At 38.5% G+C, this 27991-nt stretch overlaps 1 protein-coding gene across 1 annotated transcript; it reads left to right on the forward strand.

The window, feature by feature from the left end:
• The first annotated feature begins 389 nt into the window (after positions 1–389).
• GOLPH3 (golgi phosphoprotein 3) lies at positions 390–27576 on the forward strand. Its single transcript, XM_063295776.1, has 4 exons — positions 390–899; positions 14072–14203; positions 19906–20020; positions 25515–27576. Exons 1-4 carry the CDS (start codon positions 666–668, stop codon positions 25937–25939), a joined length of 906 nt encoding a protein of 301 aa, XP_063151846.1. The 5' UTR covers positions 390–665; the 3' UTR covers positions 25940–27576.
• The last annotated feature ends 415 nt before the right edge of the window (positions 27577–27991 follow it).

The following is a 27991-nucleotide window of genomic DNA, read 5'->3' on the forward strand; positions in this document are numbered from 1 at the left end:
GAACCCCAAGAGTTATCCCCGGACAGTATTTTGAATTTCACCCACCCAGACTCACTGACAAAGAAGAAACGGTGGCGTCAAGACGTCCCTTTCTCTTCTCGGGCTGCTCGGCTTCTTCTGCTCACTCGGCCCGGGCGCCTTTCCTGCGCTCCGCAGACCCGCGGGAGAAGAAAACGGGTACCCGGATAAATAAGAGCCCGGAGCCCCCTTGGTTTCCACGGGCCTCGCCCGCCCCGCTCCCGCGGAGGAAGGGCGGAGCGACCCCGCCACGTCCGCCTCGCAGGACTCCGCGGACCGCCTCCCTCGGGCCGGCGGGCGGCGCTGAGGAGCCCGGCCTGCTTCTGTTCCCTTTCCTCTCCGCCTCCTCCTGCCACATCCTCCGCCTCCGCCGCTGCTGGCGTCAGCCGAGCGAGCCCGCGCCGCCATATTGAGGAGAAGCCGCCGAAGTCGCAGCCGCCGCCGCCGCGAGTACCGCAACAGGCGGAACCGGCCCGCCCATCCCGTCCCTCGCCTACTCGGGTGCCGGCGGCGGCGGGCCTGCGCCCTGCCTGCGGGAGCCGAGGCAGAAGGCCGCGGCCGCCCGGGGCTCCTGCTGCTTTCCGCCCGCCGAGCGGGGCCCTCCGGGGTCGCAGGCTCCGTCCTCTTGTCGCTGCCGCCGCCGCGCCATGACTTCGCTGACCCAGCGGAACTCGGGCCTGGTGCAGCGCCGCACGGAGGCCTCGCGCACGGCCGACAAAGAGCGGGGGGTCGGCGGCGGGGCCGGCGGGGCCGGCGGGGTCGGCGGGCCGGAGGAGGAAGGCCGGCGAGACGAGCAGGGGGACGAGGAGAAGGGCGACTCCAAGGAAACGCGGCTCACGCTCATGGAGGAGGTGCTGCTGCTGGGCCTCAAGGACCGGGAGGTGAGGGGCCCTCCGGGAAGGGGGGGGGCTGGCCCTTGTCGGGGGCAGAGGATTGTGAGAGAACAAGGGGCGGTCCGAGGTGGCCGTGGTGTGGCCGTTCCCGGCATAGTTCCCGCCCGATGCGTTGGACTAAAGCCTAGCTTCCCCAGGCGGCATAGTTGGGGAGGGTGGGAGTTGGAGTCTCCCGGAGCATTAAATTGGGAAGGGCTATTTTCGGGGGGGTGCTTGAGAGAGCCATCGAGGAGGCAAGAGATTGATATTGGAGGCGGAGGAGGAGGAATCCTTACCATAAGGTTATTGGGGTAAAGATAAACACTGTAGGACGATTACTGGGTTAGTCTACCCTAGCAAAGCATCAGGAGTCTGGGAGCACCTTTCCAAATTTTTGTAAGCTTTTGTGAGGTGCAGCTGACTTCCTCAGATGCTCTGTGGCCACTCTGTGCCTCTGAAGAAGTCAGCTCACAAAAGCTCTCTCTTTTAATAAAACTTCAGTGTTGGAAAAGATGCTATGGTACATCTTGATTTCTTGGGGTAAAGGATTTAGCCTTGGGGTTTAGAAGTCCTTGGGTCCATGTTGTTACTGTCTGTACAACATAGTTGACTGAATTGACCCAGTTGCTTCGTATTGCACAGTTCCTTGGACCATAGACTGGTGGAGTTTATGCTGTGCCACAAACTGGCCACATTTTAGCCACTGAGTTGTACTGACCCAACCAACTGAAGTGCCATTCTCCCTGCAAAGCCTTCCTCTTCCCTTCATTGCTCTTTACAGTGAAATCATTCAACAAGAGAAATCATTTCACAGGTTTAAAAAAAAGAAGAATAATTATAATAAATAATGAAGGAAATGAAGAAAATGGTATAATGGTAACAAGATTTGAAGGGACCAGTTGATACTATTTGAAGGTGAAGGGAGTGTCTGTTAACATACCAGGAGAATGCCCTTTCTTGTTAGAGCTTTCTTCAAGTAGCTATAATTGGCTGGAATTGAGAAAGCCAGCAATTTAGAAATGCATTTAAAGAGAGTTTACAATGGGTATAAAAGGGTGTTTAACAATACATTGGGGAAGGGGATTCCGGATCTAAACTTTGGGATACAACAGGAAAATTCAGCAGGGCCTCTAATTAGAAGGTAATTTAGCTTATAATTTCCTCAGAGAGGTGTTTACTATTGTGTGGGTGTGTGATGGAGCTCACTGGTTATTTTATATGGTTTCTTATTTTAGTTGCCTTATATTACACTGCGTGCACAATTATTAGGCAAGTTGTATTTTTGAGGATGAATTTCATTATTGAACAACGACAGTGCTCTCGGTCATTCCAAAATGTTAATAAACCTCAAACCTGAATATTTAAGAAAGTAAAAGTGAGCTTTTGGCTTTTTTAGGAGCGTATCTATGTGTGCACAATTATTGGGCAACTATTAGTGTGCAGAATTATTATGCAACTAAATGAAAAACGAAAATTTCCCCATCTCATTTATTTTCATCTGTTAAAGTGAGAATAATAAACAAACAACTCAAAATTTACAAATAAACATTTCTGACATTTCAAACAAAACATCAGTGACCAATATAGCCGCCCTTCTTTGCAATAACAGTCATAAGCCTTCCATTCATGGAGTCTGTCAGTTTCTTGATCTGTTGACGATCAACTTTTTGTGCAGCAGCAACCACCAGCCTCCCAGACACTGTTCAGAGAGATGTACTGTTTTCCTTCACTGTACATCTCCCGTTTTAGAAGGGCCCACAAGTTCTCAGTAGGGTTTAGGTCAGGTGAGGAAGGGGGCCATGTCATTATTCTTTCATCTTTGAGGCCTTTACTGGCTAGCCACGCAGTGGAGTACTTCAATGCATGCGATGGAGCATTGTCCTGCATAAACATGATGGTCTTCTTGAAAGATGCAGACTTTTTCCTGTACCACTGCTTGAAGAAAGTGTCTTCTAAAAACTGGCAGTAGGTTTGGGAGTTGATTTTGAGTCCATCTTCAACCCAAAAAGGTCCAACTAGCTCTTCTTCAATTATACCAGCCCATACCAGTACCCCACCTCCACCTTGCTGGTGTCTGAGTCGAAGTGGAGCTCTGTGCCTGTTACTGATGCAGCCATGGGCCCATCCATCTGGTCCGTTAAGAGTCACTCTCATCTCATCAGTCCATAAAACCTTTGCAAAATCTGTCTTCAGATATTTCTTGACCTAGTCTTGCCATTTCAACTTATGTGTCTAGTTCAGTGGTGGTCGAGTTTCAGCCTTGCTTACCTTGACCATGTCTCTGAGCGCTGAACACCTTGTACTTCTGGGCACTCCAGGTAGGTTGCAGTTCTGGAATATGACAGCACTGGAGGATAATGGGTTCCTGGTAGCTTCACGTTTGATTCTTCTCAAATCTTTGACAGTTAATTTGCGTCTTTTTTTCTCAACATGTTTCTTGCAACCCTGTTGACTATTTGCAACAAAATGTTTGATGGTTCTGTGGTCACGCCCCAATATCTTAGCAATTTCAAGAGCGCTGCATCCCTCTGAAAAACTTTTTACAATTTTTGACTTTTCAGAGTCAGTTAAATCTCTTTCTTGGCCCATTTTGCCTGAGGAAAAGAAGCTGCCTAATAATTATGCACACCTTGATACAGGGTGTTGATCACCTTAGGCCACACACTCCCTCATTACACAAATACACATCACCTGATATGCTTATATTCAATAAGCATTCAGGTTTATACAGCTTGGAGGTGGAAAATATGCATAAAAATGATGATATGGTCAAAATACTCACTTGCCTAATAATTGTGCACACAGTGTATAGACTGCAAAATTGTGTCAGTTTTTGCTCTTAACATGCTGCTAGTGCAAGTCATAATACTGAGGCCATAAATCTGCAATTTGTATATTCCTTTCCTGTTCCTTCTCTTTTATTCCTATAGGTCCCTTGGTTTATGGGATTGAAGTTGGCAAGGGGTTTTTGTTTGTGTGTTACACTGATGTAATTAGTGTGCCTAAGAAAAATAACAGAAAAGTTAAATTACATGAAAAAAACTTTTCTCTTAAACTGCAATTAGATATCTGGCTATTTAGAAATGTAGAAAATGCCATACACAACATATAAAGATGTGTTTTCCCCAGAAAGGAAAGATTTATTTATTTTCTATCCCGTCTTTATTTTTTATAAATAACTCAAGGTGGCCAACACAGCTAATACGCCTTCCTCCTCCTTTTGCCCCAACAACCCTGTGAAGTGAGTTGGGCTGAGAGAGGGGGACTGGCCCAAGGTCACCCAGCTGGTTTTCATGGCTAAGGTGGGACTGGAACTCACAGTCTCCTGGTTTCTAGCCTGGTGCCTTAACCACTAGACCAAACTGGCTCAAGTATGTTTACAAACTATTAAAAATTATTTTGAAAAAAGCAAATCTGGAACCTGTTGCATCAAACCAAAATTAATAATAATAAAAATAATGTCTTGTGGTACCTTGAACAATAATACATTTTACTATGGCACAAGCTTCATGGATAAAAATCAATTTCTTGTGATGAAGTAGAGTGTAGTCTGCAGTCTTATGGTGTGATGTCATTCGTTAGTTGTTAGGAAATTCAACTTCACTTGAATAAAAGCAAACAGTATGTCTTGCCATGTCATCTTGTCTTGAAGATGGTAAAGCATTTCCAAATCTAAGTTGAAAGACTCAGTTATCTTCTCTGAGTTATATCTTTAACAATGGATTAATGTTCTGTAGCTGCCAACTGATAGTCCTGCTGGAAAGAAACATTCACATTTGTTAGATAAGGTACAAACTGAAGTAGAGATTTTGCAAAAAGTATTGCCTTCAAAGAGCTGTTACTCTCTTGCTTAAAAGGTGACTGATTTACCAGTTGTTGCTTTCTGTCTACAGATACTCTCAAAAGACAGGGAAACTGTAAACTAATGATACTCATCAGAACATGTTATAAAATATGTGCAGCAAAGCTACAGCTCTTTTTTTTTACAGTTCTCATATGAGTATTTAATTTTAGTTTGTTTCTGATCTGTTGGTTTGCAGGACTAGCTGCAGAGCCATTAATAACAAAAGATTCACAAAGTCACTCCTGGCAATGCAAAATGCAGGGGGAGGGCAGGGTTTTCATCCAAGTGCGATAGGATTCCTCGTGTTAGCCTTCCCTACCCCTGATAAGCTTAGCAATGATTATGAATATGGAATCAGAATTTGATGCTGTTTGGTTAAAACTTTTAAAGAAAGAGGAGCTACATGGTATTAATGCAGTTGTATATGCAGGATTTTGAGATACATATTCTGCTTGTAGAATAGAAGAGAAAAAATTAAACATAACTTCTGTGCAAGCAGGGTACAGTTTAACATTCTTCATCATATATATAAAGTTATTGTTAGTACACTTTTGCCTCCAAATGAATTGCTTTGCAGACATTTTTAAATATGTGGAGTCCTTGGTGTACTCTGAGCTTGGTTGTTTTCTTGCAGATGTTTCATTGCCCGACTAGGCAACATCTTCAGTGCTGCTGCTTAAATATTTTTAAGTATTTAAATGTAAAGGTTCCTTCTGTGTCACTTTTCTAAAAGCAACTTATAGTTAAATAGCAGCATTAAGAAAGCATAGTTAAATATTCCAGAGTTCAGAATTTTAAAAGCATTTGCAAATGAAAATCTTCAACAAGCACACTTTTAAATACAGTTAGTCTTACTAATCTCCCTTGGGGCCCAGTTTATGGAGGCAGTAAGAAGGGTTGTCCTTTTTCATTCATGATGTTTGAAGTAGCTATAGAAACTCTGGCTTTCATAATTCAGAGTAACCCTGAAATGGGGAATAGCAGTAGTGAAAAATGGAGTATCAGCTAGTTTTTAGATTATACATTTAATTTTTTTCAAACGTGAAGATCATTCTGGAACTGAAGAATTATTGGTTTTGGGCTAGAGGCAAATCAGCTATATACATTCAAAATCATTGTTAATACTTGGTGTATTAAGTAATAAAAGGTTTTAAAGTCAGTGCTTGGATATAACCCAGAAAATAATAGAATAATTTTAATTTACATCTAAGGCAGGCCAATCAATATTACGTTGATCCAAGCCTAAACTTCAACCACAGATGCTGAAAAAGTGGAAACTGAACAGATCTGTGACGACTTGAAACATTTTGCCAGCACAGCACCCAAAAAAGATGTTATATTAATTATGTAAGATGGGAATACTACAGTTGGAAGTAGAATAGCATCTGGACTAACAGGAACATTTATGCTTTTATGATTGTTTGCTGCCCACTTGTTTAATTCCACAGAAATGGAATTAAACAAACATTTAGAATCAGTGTGTAAAACCAATAGAGTTTGCCATATAAATTCAGTGTTATAGGAAATGCTTTCTTCCAAAAAACTGTACTGTGACTCTATACACATACATCACCAGATGGACAACACTGAAATCAGATTGGCTATTTATTCTGCAAGATAAAGAGGCTCTTTCAGTCAGCAAGGTGACTGTGGCTCAGATTATGAAATCCTTCTTGCAAAATTACAGCTAAAGAAAATAAAAGACTGAGGAAGTACAACTTGAGCAAAATTCTGCATGATTATCAATTGAAGGTAAAGAATAAATTTAATGGGTTAGATATGACACATTGAGCGCTTGAAGAACTCTAGACTGCAATTTAAGACAATTAAAAATGAATCAAACCAAAATATCCCAAAAGGGGAAAAAAGATAAATTGCTGTCTGATGTGTGTTGAAAACTGCAGAAAAAAGGTAAAACACAAAAGAGACAAAGAAAAATTGCCTAACAATTGTGTTTCAAAGAAGAGCAACATGTGAGAAGGTGTTATATTTAAATACGCAACGTAAAGAAATTGAGAATAGCAATCAAATGGAAAGAACAGGATTTTTTAAAAAGAAAACTACTGAAATGAAGGCAAAACTCTACTGGAGAAAAAGATATAAAGAGATGTTATGAATATATGGGAGAATTGTGCAAAGAAGGTCTCAGAATTAATAGGTGCAAAGCTTAATACACTGACTAGAACCAGACATTTTGAAAAGTGCAGTTAGAAAACATTTCTAGCATCAAAACAGGAATTGATGAAATACCAGCATATCTATTTAAAATCCTACTACAGTGTGATGCAGCTGAAGTGCTACATTTAATTTGTGAGCACGTATGAAAAACAGTTACCAAGGGACTGGAAAAGAAAAATGTATATTCCAGTTACAGAAAAGGATAGTGCTAAGGAATGCTAATCCTTTATTGATTATACATAGAGTTTTGACTGAGTAGATCACAACAAATTGTTGATTGTGCTTAAAAGTATGGGTATATTGAGCCATTCCATCTGCACACTGAAGAATTTATATGACGGCAAGGAAGCATATCATGGGAAATGCTGGGCTAGAAGAAATAAGAAGTTAGAATCAAAATAACTGGGTCATCAGCAAGTACAAAAGTCACTCTGCTGTTCAGTATTAACAAACGAAGATAATATCAACAGGCGGTGCTGGCCCAATGCAAATAGGCAGCGCAGAAGCTGAATTGGTAATAGTCTTTTATCTTCTTTAGCTCCAGATTCTCAAGGGATGGCAACTGTAGCCATGAAATAAAAATACATCTGCTATTTGGGAGAAAGGCTATGACAGATCTAGACAAAATATTAAGTGCAGAGAAATCACATTAACATTAGAGGTACATATTGATAACTTTGAATAGTGATGCTGGAGAAAATAATGTGCTTGTTGAATATTTATATAAGAACAAAAAAATAAATATTAAATGAAATAAAACAAGATTACTTGTGAGAAGCACTACTAATGAAGCAAAAACTTAAATAATTTGGACGTATAATTGTCTTACGCAAGCTTGAGGCTGGCAGAGAGCAAGTAAGGCATTTTTATTTTTATTTATTTATTAATCAAATTTATCACCGCCCATCTCCCAAAAGGGACATTTGCAAGTTGGTGTGCTTTAATTGGTCTGTCCTAAATTTTTTCACAGAAGCCAAGGCAGAGAGCTTTAGAAAGCTATTAGACATGAATTCTTGTTGTGTAAATTATGTCACTGGAGCAGGGTTGCTTGCTGAAAGGGATTGGGGGCAGAAAAGCCAGGTCATCCAAAAGTAGTCCGTGGGTCAGGAGCCAGAGAGATCCACAAAAGGCTGTCATTCCAAGGTTCATTCATAGAGCAAGGGATAGGAAGTCACAGGGACATCTGTGTTACAGGAACACCTGGACCACAGAAGCAGAAGAGTTGTTTCCAACAAGAGGAGAGGGTGTGGATGATGCTCTTATATAGCTAATATTCCTAGCTTTGTCTAATTAGAGCAGTTGATACCCCCCTCCTCTTAAGAAGTCAGATCACTCTCCATTGCTCGGTCCATTTTAACTGGCAGTGTGATTTCATGCTCAGCTTTTTCCTAAAGTCAGGCTGTGACTCTTTGCTATCCAAATCAGCAGCCACCTGTGTTGAGTCTGACCATCACTCATAGGTGGGTAACAGCTTGTGGCCTCCGTAAGTAAAGGCTGAGGTAATGTTACTATGACAGAAACATGAGCTAACCAAAAACCCAAAGAAGCAGCTGCTGACAGAATCCTGATGAAATGATGTCCATCTGGTCACAAAGAGAGTTGCCAGTGACAGAACAGCAGCAGCAATACTTAATTTTACTCATTTTACTAGATCATATAGTGGCAGTAAAAATACCAATCCTGCCTAAATCTCAATTTTCAAGTTCTAGTGGTTTTTCCAAAGTTACATTGTAGCTGAAGCAGCTATAAATAATTAGGTATAAGAACTATTAATGTCTTATCACCTAAATGGGCTTCAGAACCCTTTTAAAGGGCCACCAAAAACCCTGTGAAGTCTTAATACGAACATTTGCAGCCCCTTTACCACTTTTCACTTGTTTCTGCATTGCTCCTGTAGTGAGTGAGAGGCAAGCACTCATCCTATGTTCGCTGATCACTAGTCATATTGGTTCGGTCCATGTTCAAGGCACTACCAAGCTGCTGCCCAAGGCAGAAAGTGGAGCTAGTGTAAACTCAGAGGGCTTCTAGGAGAGGAAGTTTGAGACCTCCAACCCTATAGGTTCAGTCATTCTGCTACACCTCCATTTTTAAAACCTGATAAATTCCCAGCATATGAACAATGGAAAAGTAGAATGAAACTTTGCTAGGAGGAAAACCTAAGTATGAAGCAAAAATCAGTGAACAGCTATAGGGATGTAAGCTCTCCTTGCCTAGGTACTAGCTAAAGGCTTAGGTCTAATGCTGATGGTGTAGGACAATTGGGTTTTTAAGCAGGAAAGGCAAGTGAACTGAGACAAATACTGGTAAGAAAAAGTGAAGTTATAAGTTTAATTGATTGATTAAAAATAAATCAGTCCTCAGGTCTATAAAATAGCCAACTAAGGATTTTTAAAGGAATTAAAATGTAAAATTGGAAATATGCAACTTCTCTTTTAAGATCTGATGTTGTTCCTGAGAACTGGAAAGTAGTTGATATGACTTTGGTTTAAAAAAAAAATCAAAGGAGGTAATGGGAAATTATAGTTCAGTTAGCGTAACATCTTTTTAGATAATATAGTAGAAAATATTATTAAAGAGGAAAATAGTCAAAACATACAGAGGGTTTTTTTTTTTTTTTAATGGTATGGCATAGCAGTTTGGTGTTCATGCTGCTTTTTTTTTCTTGCTGGGAAATCCTTGTGAGGTCCAGCAGCCAGATGTGTAGACTATTTAGCCGTGACAAGTCATGTTGCCCAGGGTGCACCACGAGGAGGCTAGTCTATTTTGCACCGAGTTGGGCTGAGAGAGAATGACTGGCCTGAGGTCACCCAGCCGGCTTTCATGCCTAAGGCAGGACTAGAACTCACAGACTCCTGGTTTCTAGCCCAGCACCTTAACCACTAGACCAAACTGGCTCTCTACAGAGGGCTAAGCCTTACTGAAAGGGAATCAACATGGTTTTTGCAAAAGTGAGCCTTGGTTCACTAATCTTTAAACTTTTTTGAGGGAATCAAGTATGTAGACTTTGTTGAACCCATGGGCGTTGCATAGTTGGGCTTTTAAAAAGCCTTTGATGAATCCCTCGGCAGAGGCTTCTGAGCAAACACAGCACTCATGAAAAAAAGATTATGGCTACTCAAGGATTTGTAACTGGCTAAAGAACAAGAGAGCCTCATGTGGCTCAGAGTGGTAGGCAGCAGTATTGTAACCGAGACTCTCCCCACAACCCAAGTTCAATCCCAGTGGAAGCTGGATTCTTGGGTAGCTGGCTCAGGTCGACTTAGCCTTCCATCCTTCCGAGGTCGGTAAAATGAGTACCCAGCTTGCTGGGGAAGGTGATGACTGGGAAAGGCAATGGCAAACCACCCCGCTCTATAGTCTGCCGAGAAAAGGTAATGAAAGCAGCGTCCCTCCAAAAGGTCAAACATGACTCAGTGCTTGCATAGGGGACCTTTCACCTTTCAAAGAATAAGAAACAAAGATAATGAATTTATATTTTTTCAAATTGGGTGGGATTCCTCAGGAGCTGGTACTTCTGAATTTGTTTATCAGTAATTTGTATGTAAAGGTGGGGGTTGTTTAATTTTGGTGGTGTATATATTTTGATTATATTAATTGCAACAGTATTGTTTAGAAATACACAAACTAGAGACAGATCTGTATTTTTCTGAAAGCCAGTTTTTAAAAGATAGCTTGCCTTGTAATTTCATAATTCTGGGAACTTTTTGAGAGAGATAACAGAACCTATATTTGAGTGTTTTAATGTAAAATCCAACATTTCAATAATTTAATTATTAAATTGTTTTGATTTTCAGTATCCTGTTTGTGATATTTTATTTATTACGAATGGTACTAAGATAAATTAGGTAATTTATCAGGGACCTAATTCTGGAGAAGACCATGGCTGTTAAGAAAAGGAAGGGACTGGGATTACTAGAAAGGATGCTTTTTGGAAAGATTTATTAATATCTAAAACTTAATTGTATTCTGATTTGTAATACAATCTTATCTATTTAAGTCCCACTGAATTCAGAGGGCAGTTTTTTCATGGAGATATGTAGAAGATCGTATATTAATGTGTGAATTTAACTTTTCATAAGAAAACTAAAGACCAACAAGTTAATTGACAATACCATATAAGTATCTCAAAGTGTTTATTCCAATAGGCAAAAGTACTCTAAAAAGCCCATTTAATGTAACTTGAAACACATTCAAAACTTTACTTGGTAATCCTTTTTTTTGGGGGGGGGAATATGTGTGCGTTTAAAGAAAACATAAAAAGCGGCTGATATTAATTATGGTATCTCCAAAGGGTTGTGCATTAGATATATTCCATACATATGTTGGGGCTAGTACTGAGAAGGGACACTTCTGGACTCCCACTCTTTTCACCTTGTGAAGAGTGGGGGCTCTCAGCAGACACTGTTAGGATGCATGCCCAAACCAGGCTAAAAGTTGGGGAGAGAGACAGTCCTGTAAGTAATGGGGTGTCAAGCCATAGGGAGCTTAATAGGTGATTGCCAGAAATTTGAATTAAACTGGGATGCCCCTTGGCAGCTATGCAGTGACTGCAGAACAGATGTAATCCTATTAAACCTATTCCTTCCTGTTAATAGCTGGGATACTGCATTTTGGACAAGTTGCAGCTTCTAAGTCATTTTCAAGGGCCGTAGTCTAAAGATACCCATGAGACCATGACTTCTGGTGACTAAACTACATGGATACAGCCCAGATTTTCCTGGTAATGATACAGAAATGGTTTTCTATTGCTTTTTTCTGGATATTTCTTCAACTTCCTAGTTTAGCCTAAAGCCATGGAATTCTCTGTGTTTTCCACCCGAATCCTAACCAAGCCTGACCCTGCTTAGCTTCCAAGGTAGCCAGATTCTGCATTTCATAGGTGTAGTCATCTGAAGAAGGGTACTTTGAAACTGTTAGACGGATAGTTAATACATCGGTTTATGGTATTACAATGTTTTTTGTAATAATAATAATATTTATTTATTTATTTATTTATTATTCAATTGCTGAAAGTTCATATTTTCTGTGCAAGATATACCACTTCAACTTTTTTTGGCCATAATTACAATATCACATAAAAGCTTATTTTTTCCCCCTGCTGTTCAATTGTGTCTGATTCTCAGCTACTGTCTCGACTAGTCCCTGCAGTTTTCTTGGCAAGGTTTTTCAGAAGTGGTTTGCCATTGCCTCCTTCCTAGGGCTGAGAGAGAGTGACTGGCCCAAGGTCACCCAGCTGGCTTTGTGCCTGAGGCAGGACAAGAACTCACAATCTCCCAGTCTCTAGCCTTATGCCTTAACCACTAGAGGAAGCTACTGATTGGACTTACTTCCAACTTAACATGCATAGGAGAGCACTGTAAATCATCTAATGTATGGAGAGACAAGTTAAGTGGGATTCCTGGGCCTCTTTGTTACTTATCTTCAGAGTATATATCTCCTCCTCAGTTTTCCCTACTTTTTGTTCAAGTATTAGATTTTAGAAAGCAGTATGAAACTTTTTTTTACAGTTTAGCAAATCACCTAAAGAATTGTTCAGTTGTTGACTTGTAGTTTTATATTTATATGTTATATTTATCAGATGTTTAATTGTTTATAGCTTTTTGTATTAAGTATTACAGTTTTATTGTGATTTAAAAGCAAATGAGTTGATTTATAATTTTATTCAGTTAATAGAAGATGCTTAAGTATGTTATTGAAACATTGTCTTTTGAAAATACATAAGCAAGTATTAAAGTTCATAGTTTTCCAGAGTTATTCTATAGTGCTCAAAGAAAGACCATACAGTATTTAATATTTTCCATTCCACTTCTTTTTAATGCCTCAGAACCAAAATAGCTTTGAAATGTTCTTAAATCTCAAGATAATTTAATTTGGTAAGTAAAGGTTGACATCCTAATTTATTTTTTAAATTTCTTTTTGGTTGGGTGGCCATTATGTGAAAGAAAGGGCTTCTTCCATTTGTGGAAGGGACTGGGATTTTATATATTCGCTATAAGTTGGAAAAACTTTCAGAGGCAGAGGAAATAGTACAGAGAATGGTGAATCTATGAAAATTGTCTCTTAGCGGTTACAGGCCAAATGTTTATATGATTATAAAACTTTTTATAAAGCATATGTTTATAAATATAGACATTTATAAAGCTTTCTTAACAGTTATATAATGAACAGATTATTCATGGAGATATCACAACTGACTTTTCAATTCCAACTTAGAAAAAAGAAAAAGCTTTTTCAGCAGTACTCTAATGTAAAGAAAGTACAGAACGAGGCAGGGGTTAAGGGAAAAAAACTTGGAAAAATTACTGTATAAGAAAGTAAGATTATTTAGAACTTGTCGATGTGCAAGAGAGTGAAAACTAGCATGTGATGCCTTGCTGGTGATTTTTCAAAAGGAAAATGCTGTACAATATACACTTGATGTAAGGTCACTGGGTGACTTTATTCACTCTCTCAGCCCAACCTGTTTCACAGGGATGTTGGGAAAAATGAAGGAGGGATTGCTAGGTCTGCCAGCTTGCTTAGGAAGACAGGAAATAAAGCATAGAGTGGCTATAGAAAATCTGTCCTTTAATAGCCTAGAAAAGGTACTTTGCATGTAGAAAAGTTTAATGTAACTTAAATTAGAAACTCATTCAATGTGGGCAAGTTTAAAGAAATTTTAAATCCTGATGTCTCCTTATCTATTAATAAGATCTCAGTTTTCCTGCCTCTTTCTGGATTTTTACAAGTCAATACAAAGTATGGAACTAATTATATGTAGACTCAACTATTAATGCTTAATTGCAAATGGGATGTTTCTATGTGGGTTTGTAAATAAAGGTAATAAGGGTAGGTGCTTATAAATTCAGCCATTTTACTGTTTAATTGTGTGCACCTGTTTAGTTAATTTATGGGTACCTATACTTGCCTACAAACTTCAGTGTGCACTCTGTACTTGTAGCAGGAGAGGATTTTGTATCTATCACAGCTCCAACTTAAGGTCATTCCTATAAAATCCTCAACAGAATAATTTTTGGAAAGGAATACTTCATTAGTATTTATTTTTGCTGTAACTATTTTTGTTGTATCAGGAGACAACAGAATTTTTATCTAGGGTTGTCGCTATTCTTGTAATGCATTTACAAAAAATTCACATGTAAACTTTTTTTTTCCCCATCAGGGTTATACATCATTTTGGAATGATTGCATTTCGTCTGGGCTCCGTGGTTGCATGTTAATTGAACTGGCACTGAGGGGGCGTCTTCAGCTGGAAGCATTTGGAATGAGACGTAAAAGTTTGCTAACTAGAAAGGTAAGAGGAGCAAAGTAAACCTGTGTACTTTTCTTAAACCTCTTTCCCTTACATTTTTACATATGGTAATATTTATAAATCTATATATTTGTATCAGCATTTCTAAAGATTGCCAGAAGGTAAATGGTTAATCAATGAACAGTTCTTTAAGTTGCATAGCTTAAATATTTGGGCAATCTTGTAAAAGTATTTAGCATATGAAATTTGTTAAATCCAAGGCCTAGTTAGGGAATGAATCACTCAATGTTGCTCTTTCAGTTTGATTTTATTGGCATTATGTGAAGGCAGTTCTCCCCCTTCTCCCTGGAGAAATTTTGTGAATAACACCCGCTTCATTCTCTACCACAAATCTGGTTGCATGGGCAAACTGTTCTGCCAATATAACATTTTACTCACCTATTTAAAAAGCAGGTTTGAAAAATTTCCACACTGCCCTGCTGTTTAGAATTAAGCTTTTCTACAGCAAGGACATATTGCTTATGTGCAGCTGTGCTTAGTTATGATTAACTTTAAATGGATTTCCTTTCTCCCTTGCAGAACACATAGAAATCTTAGGTTTGCCAAAAATGCAGGAATGTCCCTTGACATTCAACAGCTGTACAGTAATAACTTGCATGACTTTTATATTTTTTCATTTTGATACATCTAAAGAGGGTTCAATGTTTAGAAAATATGAGCAAGTAACTTGCTTTAGGAATAACAGGAGCAGGAACTGTGGCCTCCAAATGCTTTTAAATTACAACTTCATAGATGCCTAATTACAGGCTATGCTAGTTGGGTCTGTTGACAGTTGTAGTTCAGCAATACCTGGAAAGCCACAAGTTTCCCACCCTTATTTTATAATTCAATTTTTTTTTCAAATGAGATACAGGCACAGTAGTATCTGTTCATGGTGGGAAAACAGGACCAATGAGGCACTGAATCCAGTATATATATGCTCAAAACCCAGAATGCTTAAAATTTTCATGATGAAATGGCTTAACCTATGGTCAGTGTATTTCACAATTCTTTGTATACAATACATTTACTTGGTGGATGGTAGAAAAATGGGCATCCCTTGGGGAAATGCAGTCCGGTAGAATTTGACCTGGGCCATACTCCGTTCTTCTAGTACTCTTTAATATAAGGTTATTTCCTACAGTTCTGCTAACCAGGTCATGATCTAAAAATACAAAGAGGTTATTCTCACTTTAAGAAATATCATGTAACCTGGAACAGAAATGTAGACTATTGGAATCTACTCTTTTTCCCTTTTTCCTTATTTTACCAGAATTTTGCGTTCTGCCAACACAATCAGAGTGGCAGCTTGCATGGCATGGCATGGCAGGTCAGAGCACATAGCCTTCAGAAAAAGCCTTTTTATTAAGCTGTACAACTGTTCCATGTGCTTAAAAATATAACCAGTTAGTATAATCCACCCAGGAACTAGAAGGATAGTTGTTGATTTAAATTCAATGCAGCACTGATTGCTTATAGTACTTGCACACAAAACTTTCAGTCCTACTCCTTGTCCATTGGCATGAATACATTAGTGTAAAAAATGAAAATATATATTTTTCATTGAGAGGAGCATTCCAGATCCCAGACAGTAATTTGTTATGCTAAACATATGAAATAATCTTAATCTTGGAACTTAATCTCCTTGACCATTAAGGAAATTATTTAAACTTAAATGAATGCTGAAGACAGTAACTAGTAATAAAGTGAGTTAACCTAAGAAGGTGCTTATTAAGAGCACTACACATTATGTCTGTGATTATTTCACTTGTCATATCTGGTTACATGCCATCTTTGCATTTTACAAACTAAAAGATTGCTTCCAGCCACAGAAGTCATTGGACTCATCACAAACATCCTGGTGAAAGAAGAAAGTAGCTTTCATACATTCTTCCTTGCAGACTCTTGTGTTTTCTGAAATATTAGGCCTTCACAGTCATTAAGTATTTATGGGCCTCAGCCCAGTGTTATATGAACTTCTAATTGCAATTAGAGATAATTTAAAATTAACAGTTTCCTGGAAGTTGCAAAGTACTTATTAAATCAGTAGCTCTTAATATTATATTAAACTAGGAGTGGGTTATTTGGCAGAGTGGGAGGAGAAACCAGGGACTTCACTTTTTCAGAAATAATTCCTTGGCTGAAGAGGGTTGGGCAAGGTTGTAACCTTGGATTTTTTTTTTTTTTTACCTTTTTCACTTTGGGGAGGTTTTAAAAAACTTTTCTAGGTGTATTAATTCTATACAAGACATAACTCACAGTTTATTTTTGTTTTTCCAATATATCTGTGTGTGATACCAAAAATCAGGGAAATCATGCCATGATTTTCCCCTATTTAAGTGACGTGGGGGGTGGTCTGGGGCAGCTTGTGAACTGCCAGTTGCCTACCCTTAAAAACAGTTTGTTTTAACTGATTTAATGATTTCAACTAACCACTGCCCTAGGGATCAGGTTTATATATAACAAACTATAAGGGGAGATTTACACATCATATCAAACAACAAACAGCCATATTTTAGTGGCTTTCCAGTATGTGTGAACTATTGTAGTGTTTAAAATGTTCAAAGTCAGTTACTATCCCCATTCCTCCTTTTGTTTTAACTCCCAGTGCTGGTTGAAGTGCCTTCAGTGTTCCTGTTACCTGGAATTTTACACTTAATTCTTCCTAGCATTTTACTAACATTTTAATAAAGGTGATATTAGCATTTTAGCATGGCATCCATCCCTCTGTTTGACGTTTAGGAAACCATGTTTTTCCTTTTAGCCAAAGCCATTTCCTTTGATGTGCCAAAACTAGCCCTTTCAGGGACCATCAACCAAACAATAGGGCTGTATTCTGAGGTCCTTGAGTGTTGCAAGTGTTAAAGAAACAACCCCAGGTGGGAAAGGAGGAGATGCAACATATTTTAAGGGTGTCTCTCTTTTCTCACATCTAATCAATATTTTTTCTTGTTTGATTTGTTGCTTTCTGACGCATCACATATATTGAATGTATGTATCATTTGTTTCGGTACCTTAATATGAAGACTTGATCACCCACCCCTTAATAAAATGCTTTTCGCCTTGCTTGAAGTACTTGTGGTGTGTCCTGTTGTGGAGGGGGGCAGAAAAGCCACTTTGCAAAGGTATCGAGTGTTTCTCTCTCAAATTCAGGGACTAGGCTCTTTCCAGCTCCATGCCACTCGGGTGCCTGAGTTTTAAAGGCAACATTACCTGTTTCCAGGCCCTCTCTAAAACACATTATCCCTCTGCTACTGCACAGAAATGCAGTGAGCTAATTATACAACATCTTGGTCTGAAAGTTCAAAGCTCCGTCTTAAACAGTCACGCCACTGTTCTCCACAACAACCTGTTGTTCTGGGATCCTCAGTGGACCTGCCTCACACTTGGTTATCCACTTATCCCTGTAATCATTCATCTGTTCTTGTGACTATTTCATGTAGGCTTGCACTTCGTTGTGAATGTTCCTTTTCTGGCTTTAACCCACATCCTTTATATTAAATCTCAGATCTATATTTCTACCTCTCTTCTAAACTGTAAGCATCTGAAATATTCTATTCATATTTGGGTTGGGGACTGTTCATTTAGTATGGCCTGAATTGGTTCTGGGCAGCCCAGGAGAAAAAGTGATTACACAGTGGACAGTAATTGTTTTAATTATAAATTGTTGAGAGACCTCAATAGTCAGCAGTATTTTAATTAAACTAAATAAATGGCGCATTTTCATGGAGCTGTATTCTCTACAGGTGTGTGAAATATTTCAGCCTTGAAGCTGCTGTCTCAGATGTTCCATGTGTAAAACAAAATGTTCAGTTTTGTCCTAACCTCAGAACAAAACTTCATCATTTCAAGTGCTTCATTTTGAGTATCACAATTAGACTTTTGTGTTGAAGCTTACAATTTTTTTAAAAAAAAATCTAGCCTAATAATATAGCAGCAGGAGGTACTTTTCTAATCAAATCTCAGTGCCTGCTCTAATCCTGACCTAGGAGGTATATTTAATATATTCTAAGATAATTTAAAAATAATCCCCTCACCTAATTTTGTGCAAGTTTAGTGCCTGCTAGATATCAATATAGATTGTGATCTCACCTACTTTTGTGGCTGTGGGATAAAGGACAAAGTTCTTGTTTAGAATTCTCATTATTTCCTATAGCTGGAATACTTAAAATGCTTTGAGTTTTATTTAGCTGGAATGGAGTCACAGAAACCTTCAGGTATTATTGCTTTGTTTTGTGTTTGAAGCAAAAAAATTTTTTTTCTGTGCATACTTTCTCATATATTCACTTATTCCATTCATACGCTCAGTTTAACATTCCCCCAAGTGCTCCAGCTGATGTGGCAGCTTGTATGCATGGAAACCACCCTCACAACTCTTTTTGTAATGACGGTATACTTTCTTGTGCTGAGGCGGAAGATTAGTTCTTCCTTCCCCAGTAATGCCATCCTGAAAAATGCTCTATCTACATCACTCTCGAGTATTTAGAAGGTTAGCTAGAACCAGTGGAGAACTTTGACATCAGCAGCTAATCAGAAATCAGATGTTTTCTTTATTTAGGAAGAAAGATTGGCCCCAGCAAAAATGTTTATGAGCTGTATGGGGAACTCTTGGATCCTATTCACCCTGTTGGAAATGTAAATTTCCAACAGGGCAAATGTAAAATGTAAAATATTTTATATTTTAGACCTTTTACTATATTTGTATATTTATATTTTATAATGTATCTTTTTAATTGATTTTTAACTTCTACTGTTTTAATTCATTTGTAAACCATCCAGAGTTGTTTTCGAGATGGGCGGTGGAAAAATACAAAGATAGATTCTCCATACCTCATATAATGGTATGTGAGAATGACCTTGGGAGACAGGAGGAAGAGCTGCAGAATAGACAATCATCATGCAAAGGGTATCTCAGTCCATGGAAACGGGGTGTGAGAAGCGTCTCATAAGGGACTTTCCCCAGTTTTGTGGGAAGTAAAGGAGGGAGAAGGTCTTTTAGACTTGCAAGATTCTGTTACTGTAACCTTACAATAAAGGTAGTGTTAGTACTCATGGTTTGTGCCTCTTGTCTGGACTACCTCGAAGGGCTGACACCTGGTCTAACATTAAAAGGAGAAGGGGGTTGCCATTGAACGGAGTGAGGGGGGACCGTCATCCATACTTCCTTTTCATTCTCTTTCCATAGCCAAGCAATTGCCAATTACTTACACATTCCCTTTAAGAACCATACAGCCGCTTCTTTTTTTTGCACTTACTGCTAATGGTGTCCTCTGCCTTTTTAATCTATGGTGACTTGGTATCAGTGGTTATAATTGCATGCTTCCCATCTCCTTTTTTATTTGATCAATATAGGATGTATCTAGAAGAACCACATTGATTTTAATTATCCTAGCCATCCTTTTCCAATGTCTCTGCACTGGCACGGATTTCTGTCTGTGGTTGTTAATACCACACAGTAGTAATCTGGGGTAATTATTCTTCATTTAAATTCTTCATGTGATCTACAGAATGAATTGTGTCATGAATTTCATAGCTCATAGAAGATACTGAGTTTTGATTGTGAAAAGTGAAAAGACTTGTCACACCCTGCTGTCTTTGAGTCTTTAGATGTAAAGGGTTGTATGGTGTTTAGCCATGTTCTCTGTACTTGCTGTTAAGAATTTAAAGTCTGAGATGCCCATTTGATCTCTTGTATTTCCAACCAGGTGATCTGCAAATCAGATGCTCCTACAGGAGATGTTCTACTTGATGAAGCTTTGAAGCACATTAAAGAGACTCAGCCTCCAGAAACAGTGCAGAACTGGATAGAACTGCTTAGTGGTAAGAAGCTTCTGTGAAAAATTAACCTTTTTGAATGCTTTCAAATTTCTTTGGGTTGCCATTAATTACTGGTGATTAAGGAATGGGTTTTCAAGTTGCAGTCTTGGCATATTCCTGCTCCGTGTGATGTCATCTGGCCATATTATGCCAGCCAGCTTTGAGTGTTAAAGCATTGGTGTTTAGTCATCTACATCTGGGGCTAGCAGTAATCAAGATAACGTGATAATCCCTACAGCATGATAATCCAGGAAGAAATAGGCATTGCTCTCTGCGGGACAGGGAGTTCTATCATGCATGTAGTGCTGTGTCCCTAATATTGTTTAGTTGCAGTTTGGAGTGGCTTTGCTCACTTGACCCAGTCAGTCCTTTTTTTTTTTTTGGCTTTCAAACTGTTCGTATCTGGAGATGCTCTTATTATCTGTCCTTTCTTGTTTTTCACAATTTTGATTGTGTGCTTTGAGATATTACCATTTTTTCATGCCTAAAAACTAGCTATTGGGATGATTATCTTTGAATCTGATATTTTCTAGTTAACGGGAACAGAGACAAGACTAAAAAAAGAAATGATAAGATTTAGGGATGTCATCATGGAATATACAGGTAGTCCTTGCTTAACGACCACAATTGGGACTGGAATTTTGGTTGCTAAGCAAGGCGGTCATTAAGTGAATCCAATGTGATTTTATTACCTTTTTTGTGGCAGTTGTCAAGCGAATCACCATGGATGTTAAGCGAACCATGTGGTTGTTAAGCGAATCATGCAGTTCCCCATTGATTTTGCTTGCCAGAAGCTGGCCAGGAAGGTTGAAAATGGTGATCACATGACCATGGGATGCTCTGACAGTCATAAATGTGAACCAGCTGCCAAGTGCCCAAATCGTGATCATGTTAGCGCGGGGACGCTGTGATGGTCATAAGTGTGAGGACCGATCGCAAGTCAGTTTTTCCACCACCGTCGTAAGTCTGAACTGTCTCTAAATGACCGGTTGTTAAATGAGGACTACCTGTATTGATTGTTATTCTAATTTTACCAAAAGCAGGGTAATTTGAAACAAGCAATTTGAAGAAACAAGCAATTTGAAGAAAAATCCCATCATCTCTATAAACCATTTTCATGGAGTGAAAGAGCCAGTTCTTACCCTTTAATAGTCCCCAGAAGAAAAAACCCTTGTTATGAAAATCAGGGCTCCATGCTTCTGTCGTTACCCTCAGCAAAAGAAACTAAAAATGTTTTAACTTTGTCTAACCTGGTTCAGGGACAACATAATAACAAAATTTAAATATTCAAAAAGATAACTTTATTAGTAGGGAAACGGCACAACTAGAAATAAAAATGTATCTTCCATTTATATTGATGTATACTTGATTAATTACTGGTAAGTGAGAGAAATCAGGTTAGAAGTCCACCAGTCCTTATACAGGCCAGATTTCTCATTCTTCTAAATTTCTTCCAAAGACAACCTTCTCTTTTAATTTAAGACCTATCCAAACTGTTGCATTTGCATAGGATTCCTGGTAGTGTGTGTTTCTTTCTCACAGGATCACAGGTTTACAGTGATTTCCTCTTTGCCTCATGACTATTCTTTCAGAAGATCTGGCCCAGTTCATTGTGGGTTAGATTTTGCCTATCCCACAAACCCATTGCTTTGCACTGCCCTGCTAAGGCTGCTTTCTGCTCCTTTTCCCTCAGGATGAGCTCCTATTGCCTCTGTACTTCTTTTTTCCCCAAGGTTTCTGCGAAATCTGGCCTTCTTGGTTCTTCACTTCCCTCAGCTGCTGTCCCTTTTCTAATCACTTTTCCCTCAGTACCAGTTCTTAGCCGATTTATGGTGCAGCTTCAGGATTCAGCAGCTTCATTGACCCTTAAGCCCAGTAGCAGATCAGTGCCTGCATGGTATGGATGTCTTTGCCCGTTGGTTGAAAACTTCAGGTTTCAGTCCCTAAAATTTGTATAAAAACGTAAGTGCAAAATCCTTTAGTTAGTTCATTTTGCTCTCAACATGAACAGATAGCTTAGGTAGTCTTCCACAGACTTGTGTCCCACCATCATTCTTTACCAGAGTTTCAGACTGGGGAAATCAAGCCTAAGGCCATGATTTTTGTCCACAACTGAGCCAAATTTTGAATCATTTATATTATCCCTAAGAGCCCTGGGGTGTTGTTGTTTTTTTAGTAGTTAATGAACTTTTCATACCCTACTCTGGTCATCCATCTGGAATGTGCTAAGAGCCACTGGGATGAAAGTGAGAAAATGGGCTGGCTTTGTTGAGGAACAACTGGGTGAGATATTTCTGATGGTAGCGTGTCTTAGAAGGGTGCAAGGTTTTACGGACTTAGAAAGTAGTATCTGTATAAAAAAGACCAGTTAGCCTTCCTAACTGACAGTAAGGCTAAAGTTTATGTTGGGATTTCCTTATCAGAGCAAAAAGAAGGGATTTCCATTACTGAATTATAATTTTTAAGTAAATTTCTTTGCCTCTTGAAAACAAAAACTTTATTATCCTTGTTGCTAAAATGTTTTTTCCTCTGTGCAGTAATAATACGTTGCTATCTCTAAAAAATAAAAAAAAATTATTCCTACATGAATTCCAAATGTGTAGTTTAGTCATATGCTATAATAGACCATTTTAATCTACTTCTGCTCCATAATTTAATGCAACATAGCTCCCAATTCTGTTTTTCTTTCAGTCTGCTTATTAAATTTCTCCACCTGAGTATCTTTCATAGGCAGCATAACGTTTACTCATAATTTCAGTGAAATCAGTGGGAGTTAATTCCCTGTAAATAGTAGACTTAAAACTTAGTGATGTGTGTCTGTATTGCTGTGCACTAACAGGAAAATAAAACCAGTGTTGAACATGAGACAAATGTGGAGCTTTCCTTGCTAGTACACTAAACAATGTATTCACAGTTGCTAGAAAAATGTTTTGCATAGGGGTTTAGAAAGCAAGATAAGCCTTAGAAGATGGTGCTCCTGACTGAAATATCAGTTCAGCCGCATGCCTGTCTTTTCAATCCTCCAAGCTGTAAATTGTCTAATATTTATTACTCAGTTAATATTTCTCAAGTATGTTAAGTGCTTAAGGGAGTATATTAAAATGCTGTTTACATGTATACATATACACATAATTCTGGTTCAGGAAGGAGAAGCAGAAAAGAAGACATATCACTGGCATTTGTGTGGAGTTTGTTGGCCAAGAAAACCAACTTGGCAAAGAAGCAGGAAGTTGCCTTAGACACTAAAGCTCCAGCTGTGACTGTTGGAAGCATATACAGTTTTCTGATGGTTTCTAACATACACTAGACTCTCTGCTGGCTTTCCAACCTGTCTATCTCTGTGTGTGTGTTGAAGTTATAACTCCCAAGATTCCCAAGGCAGCATGGTCGCAGCACAAATGGAGGGAGATTGGGGGAAACTATTTTATGCATTCTTGTTTTTCCCCATAAATATATTGTTTAAAAGCTGCACTTCCAAAGTTTCACAGGTTGTGTCATATTTCCACATGTATGCCAAACATAGATCTGTAAATTACAGGTAGTCCTCACTTAACAATGGTAATTGGGACCGCAGCTCCGTTGCTAAGTGACATGGTCATAAAGCACTATGTCATGTGACTCTGCCAACTTATAACGGCAGTTGCGGCAGTTCTGGTTGCGGTCCTTAAGCAAATCCTGTGTGGTCATTAAGTGTGACATCACATGACAGCAACTTGCAACTTCTTGCTGGCTTCCCCATTGACTTTGCTTGTTGGAAGCCGGCAGTGAAGGTTGCAAATGGTGATCACGTGACCATGGGATGCTGCAACTGTCATAATTTCGAGCCAGTTGCCGAGCACCCGAATCATAATGACCGTAGGGATGAATCATGTGACCACAGGGATGCTGTGATGGCTACAGTGTTGAGGACCTGTCATAAGTCTTGTTCAGCACCATCATAACTTCGAATAACAAGTGATCGTTAACTGAGGACTATCCATCTTTGTATTTCTTTGTATAAAATAAACTCCAAACCATAACATGTTACGTACATTCTTTGGATAGAATGGCATAGTAGTTCCAGCAAGGTGATAGATTTATGTCTCTGTTTATCACTTTTGAATGAGTTCTAGCCTAGCCTTCTTTTTGGATTTTCCAGTTTGGGACAATAACTTACTTTAAGTTATTGGTATACAGTATGTTCAGTCATGTGAGGCCCTACTTCTAATCTGAAGTACTAAATCTTATTTACAGTTTTGAAAAGAAATGTGCATTAAAATCCCCTTCTGTCCTAACACATATATTAAGATGTAATAGAGCTCCAAATTATTTTGATTGCATTGTGAAATCATTCATAACAAGGGAAGTTAACAAAATATTCATGTCCCCAAAGAGCTCTGATACATGAACGGATGGTGAAATAACCGTCTAAGTTACTTTTTCAGAATTCCTTGTAGTTTGAGGGTTTGGTCACAAGGTGTCACCAATATATCAGGAAAAGTAATCTAATTAAATGGTCACTGTATGTTTGGCAAAGCAAAAAGTTTTTTTTCCTTCAATAATTTTTTATAAGACTTTTAAGAGAGAACTCTGTGTGTTTTCAGCATATTTTGAGATTTCTGTAAATATCATTTTATTTCAGTAATAAGATAGGCAGCAGACTCTGTCTATGGTAGACTTTTTAGCTGATACAGGCAATATCCGAGAACAGCAATGAACTAGGCATGGTGTCAATATACAGTTTAATTAATGTTCCAGTTATTCAAGAACCAACTTTTAAAATAATCTAGTAAATACAGTTACCTACAAAATACTGAAGAGGGAAGGGCATTGCTTTCCCATTTTCTCTTACTGACGGGCTGTATTTTAAGTATCAGTTGCCTTCACTTTCCTTATTCTACAACATTTGTTACAAGGTTTGCTTAATACATTTGGTAAATCTTCTTATAGAAGGTTCCATATTTTACCCAAGAATAACTAATCAATCAATAGTTTATTATGGTCACAGACCAGAATTACAAATAGAATACAAATTTGTATAAGTACAAATAAAAATGCATTAAAATGAAATAAAACAAAACATGATAATATTAATGGTGGAATCATCAGTGGGCAATCAAAGTCTGCCTAATTCTATAGACAGTATAACAAAAGTTAACTATGTTCAAAGAAACTGATAATAACTACTTATATATTAATCTGACATTGGACAAACTGTACTCCTTAGGAACTTTCTTCTTGGTGTGCAAAGAAAATGTCAGCTTTTGACATTAAAAAATGCATGTTGCCTCATCCACGGGAATATTTTTGAGGTTCACTTGGAAAGAAATTCAGGAAGGGCATTTATGCTTCTAGAGGGTGTTTGTGTGATCCAGAGATGCTGAGTACATCATTGTGAAGTGGATCATTAAACCCTCTTCCTGTGTATCAGAAATGACGGTATTATATTTTTGTGTGACGTTGTTATCAATAAAATATCTGCTAAATGTTCAGGAGCTTTTTTATTTGTTTTTTTCAGGTGAGACATGGAATCCATTAAAATTGCATTACCAGTTAAGAAATGTCCGTGAACGGTTAGCCAAAAACCTAGTTGAAAAGGGGGTTTTGACTACGGAGAAACAGAACTTTCTCCTCTTTGACATGACCACACACCCCCTCACCAACAACAACATTAAGCAGCGCCTCATCAAGAAAGTTCAAGAAGCTGTGCTTGACCGATGGGTGAACGACCCCCACCGCATGGACAAGCGCTTGCTGGCTCTCATTTACTTAGCCCACGCATCAGACGTCCTTGAGAACGCTTTTGCCCCCCTTTTGGATGAGCAGTACGATCTCGCCACAAAGAGGGTGAGGCAGCTCCTGGATCTAGATCCTGAAGTTGAATGTATGAAGGCCAACACAAATGAGGTTCTGTGGGCTGTAGTAGCAGCCTTCACAAAATAACTACAATCAGACTGCTCAAATGTTCTTTTTCTCATTTCATGTAAATCGGTTAATCCTCTCTTGATGATTCATGTTTTCTGTCATTTGTACCTCCCCTTATGTGATGAAATCAGCTCCTGATCTTAAGGATGGTAGGTAATGTGTTCTGGGACTCCATTCCCCCCCCCTCCCCCGTGTGTGTCTACTACAGGATTCTGCTGGTACAAGAAAGCTGCTTCCTGTTCTTAAACTGGTTGGCTGTAATATTGTCATTCTGTTTAATACCCAATTTAAGTTACTTTAGATTTCTACTGTGTACCTCCTTTTCGTCCTCTGGAATGCTGTTATTTTAAAAAAAACACCTCCCAGGAGAGAAGCAAGCACCTGGTTTCCAGTGGATTTAGCTCTATAATCTGCCTCAGCAGCAGGGCATTTTGGGCTAAACACACAGAAGCATCCTGACATCACAAAGTCAGCTATATTGAAGTTTTGAGAAAGTGGTTTTACAGGTGCTGTTAAATCATTGAGGCTTGTGTGGGAAACTTATGTAGAACCAACCCAGCTGAAATGGAGCTGAGATAAGCATAAAAGCAATACTTGGTGAAATATATTTTCTTTATTGAAGTTTGGATGTGTCCAAATAATTCTAAAACCTTGAATATCCCAAGATGGGCTCAGTAACTTTTGCACGTTGCTTCCCCGCACAAAACTATATTGACTTCATGCTTTATTTTTCCCCTGCAGACTATCACTCTGAAATCTAAGACTCGTACAGAAAGGTCCAGTTGTTTCACAAAGCAGTTTTGTGATGGGATACATTCCAGTGTAGTCTGTACATAGTAAGAATTGTATATTAACACACGAGCGTATTAAATAATTTTAGTAAAATTCCAAAAGTGAATGGATGGTATACCTGGCGTTCCATTATTTGCTTTCAACTGCTGCCTTTTCCCCCCCTTCTTTTGGGAAGCTGGGCCTCCTATAAGTGAATGAGTGAACATGTGTGATACTTCTCTGACGTGCCTGGGCTTTGTGCCATCCAGGTACAATCTGCCTATGCATTTCCTTGATAGTGTTTGTAGTATGATGAAACTACTTTATTATAATTCTTTAAATCTTATTTTCAGAAGAGGCTTGTGACCAGTAAAATTCTTTGTGCAGTTTTCAGTTTTAGTTTATTCACAACCTAATACTATGTCTCATGTCATTAATCTACTTAACACTTAAAAAAAATCAGCTGTCAATCTTAGCAAGTGTTGCATGTAAATTGTTAGCAGGTGAATACTACAGTTAAACCAATTAAGACTTCTGTAGTAGGACACTCTACTATGTTTTAATTTTTATATACAATTATGCTGATTAGCACATTATTGTAAAATATATAAACTGGCTTTTTAAAGTTTATTACCTCTTTACTGTTGCTTGTCCTTGCTTCACAGTGTAAATATTATGCATTGAACAAATCAAAAACTGACTTTTCTTCTTTTTGGTTCAAATAACAGAACACATTAATAGTGGGGCAGGTATCTAGAAATCTTTCTTTAACACTGAAAACAGAGAATAAATGATGTATATAATTGTAGTTGAAAGTAAAGGGGATTCCCAATCTGTATACTAGCTTTTTACCTATGGTAAATAAACCTATGATCTTGAAAGTGCCTGAAACAGAGCAAGCATATAATTTTGTATTTCGTGTTCTTAATTCTGATCGTATAGTAATCTGTCCTATGTACAGTTGAGAACTACAGTAATTCTTTTTGATTTGGAGATTTTTTGCAAGGGATGAAACCTGTATCTGTTTAGATCAGTTTCTTCTAACCAACTTGATGATAAATAGAAACATTTTTTATGATCTGAGATTTTCTCTTATTTAGCAATAAGGAGTAATCTAGGCTTTCTTGGAGTGATTCATTAATTGGAGCAGAAGATGTGGTCTCTTCCTTCCACAAATATTACAGCACAAGAAGCTGACAATTACAGACTATGCTCTAGGATTGAGTTCCTAGCACCTAAAAGAGAAGGATTAGAATCTAATGCTGTGTGGAATGTTTTCATTCATACTACAGTTTTGAG

The sequence above is a fragment of the Candoia aspera genome, chromosome 2 (genome assembly GCF_035149785.1).
Source record: "Candoia aspera isolate rCanAsp1 chromosome 2, rCanAsp1.hap2, whole genome shotgun sequence".
NCBI lineage: Eukaryota > Metazoa > Chordata > Lepidosauria > Squamata > Boidae > Candoia > Candoia aspera.

What these genes read in the sequence shown, in the direction of transcription:
- GOLPH3 (XM_063295776.1), top strand. Translation starts at nt 666, where the DNA reads ATGACTTCGCTGACCCAGCGGAACTCGGGCCTGGTGCAGCGCCGCACG. An exon ending in TGGGCCTCAAGGACCGGGAG is followed by an intron (nt 900 to 14,071) that starts GTGAGGGGCCCT and finishes TTTCCCCATCAG; the next exon opens with GGTTATACATCATTTTGGAA. An exon ending in AAAGTTTGCTAACTAGAAAG is followed by an intron (nt 14,204 to 19,905) that starts GTAAGAGGAGCA and finishes ATTTCCAACCAG; the next exon opens with GTGATCTGCAAATCAGATGC.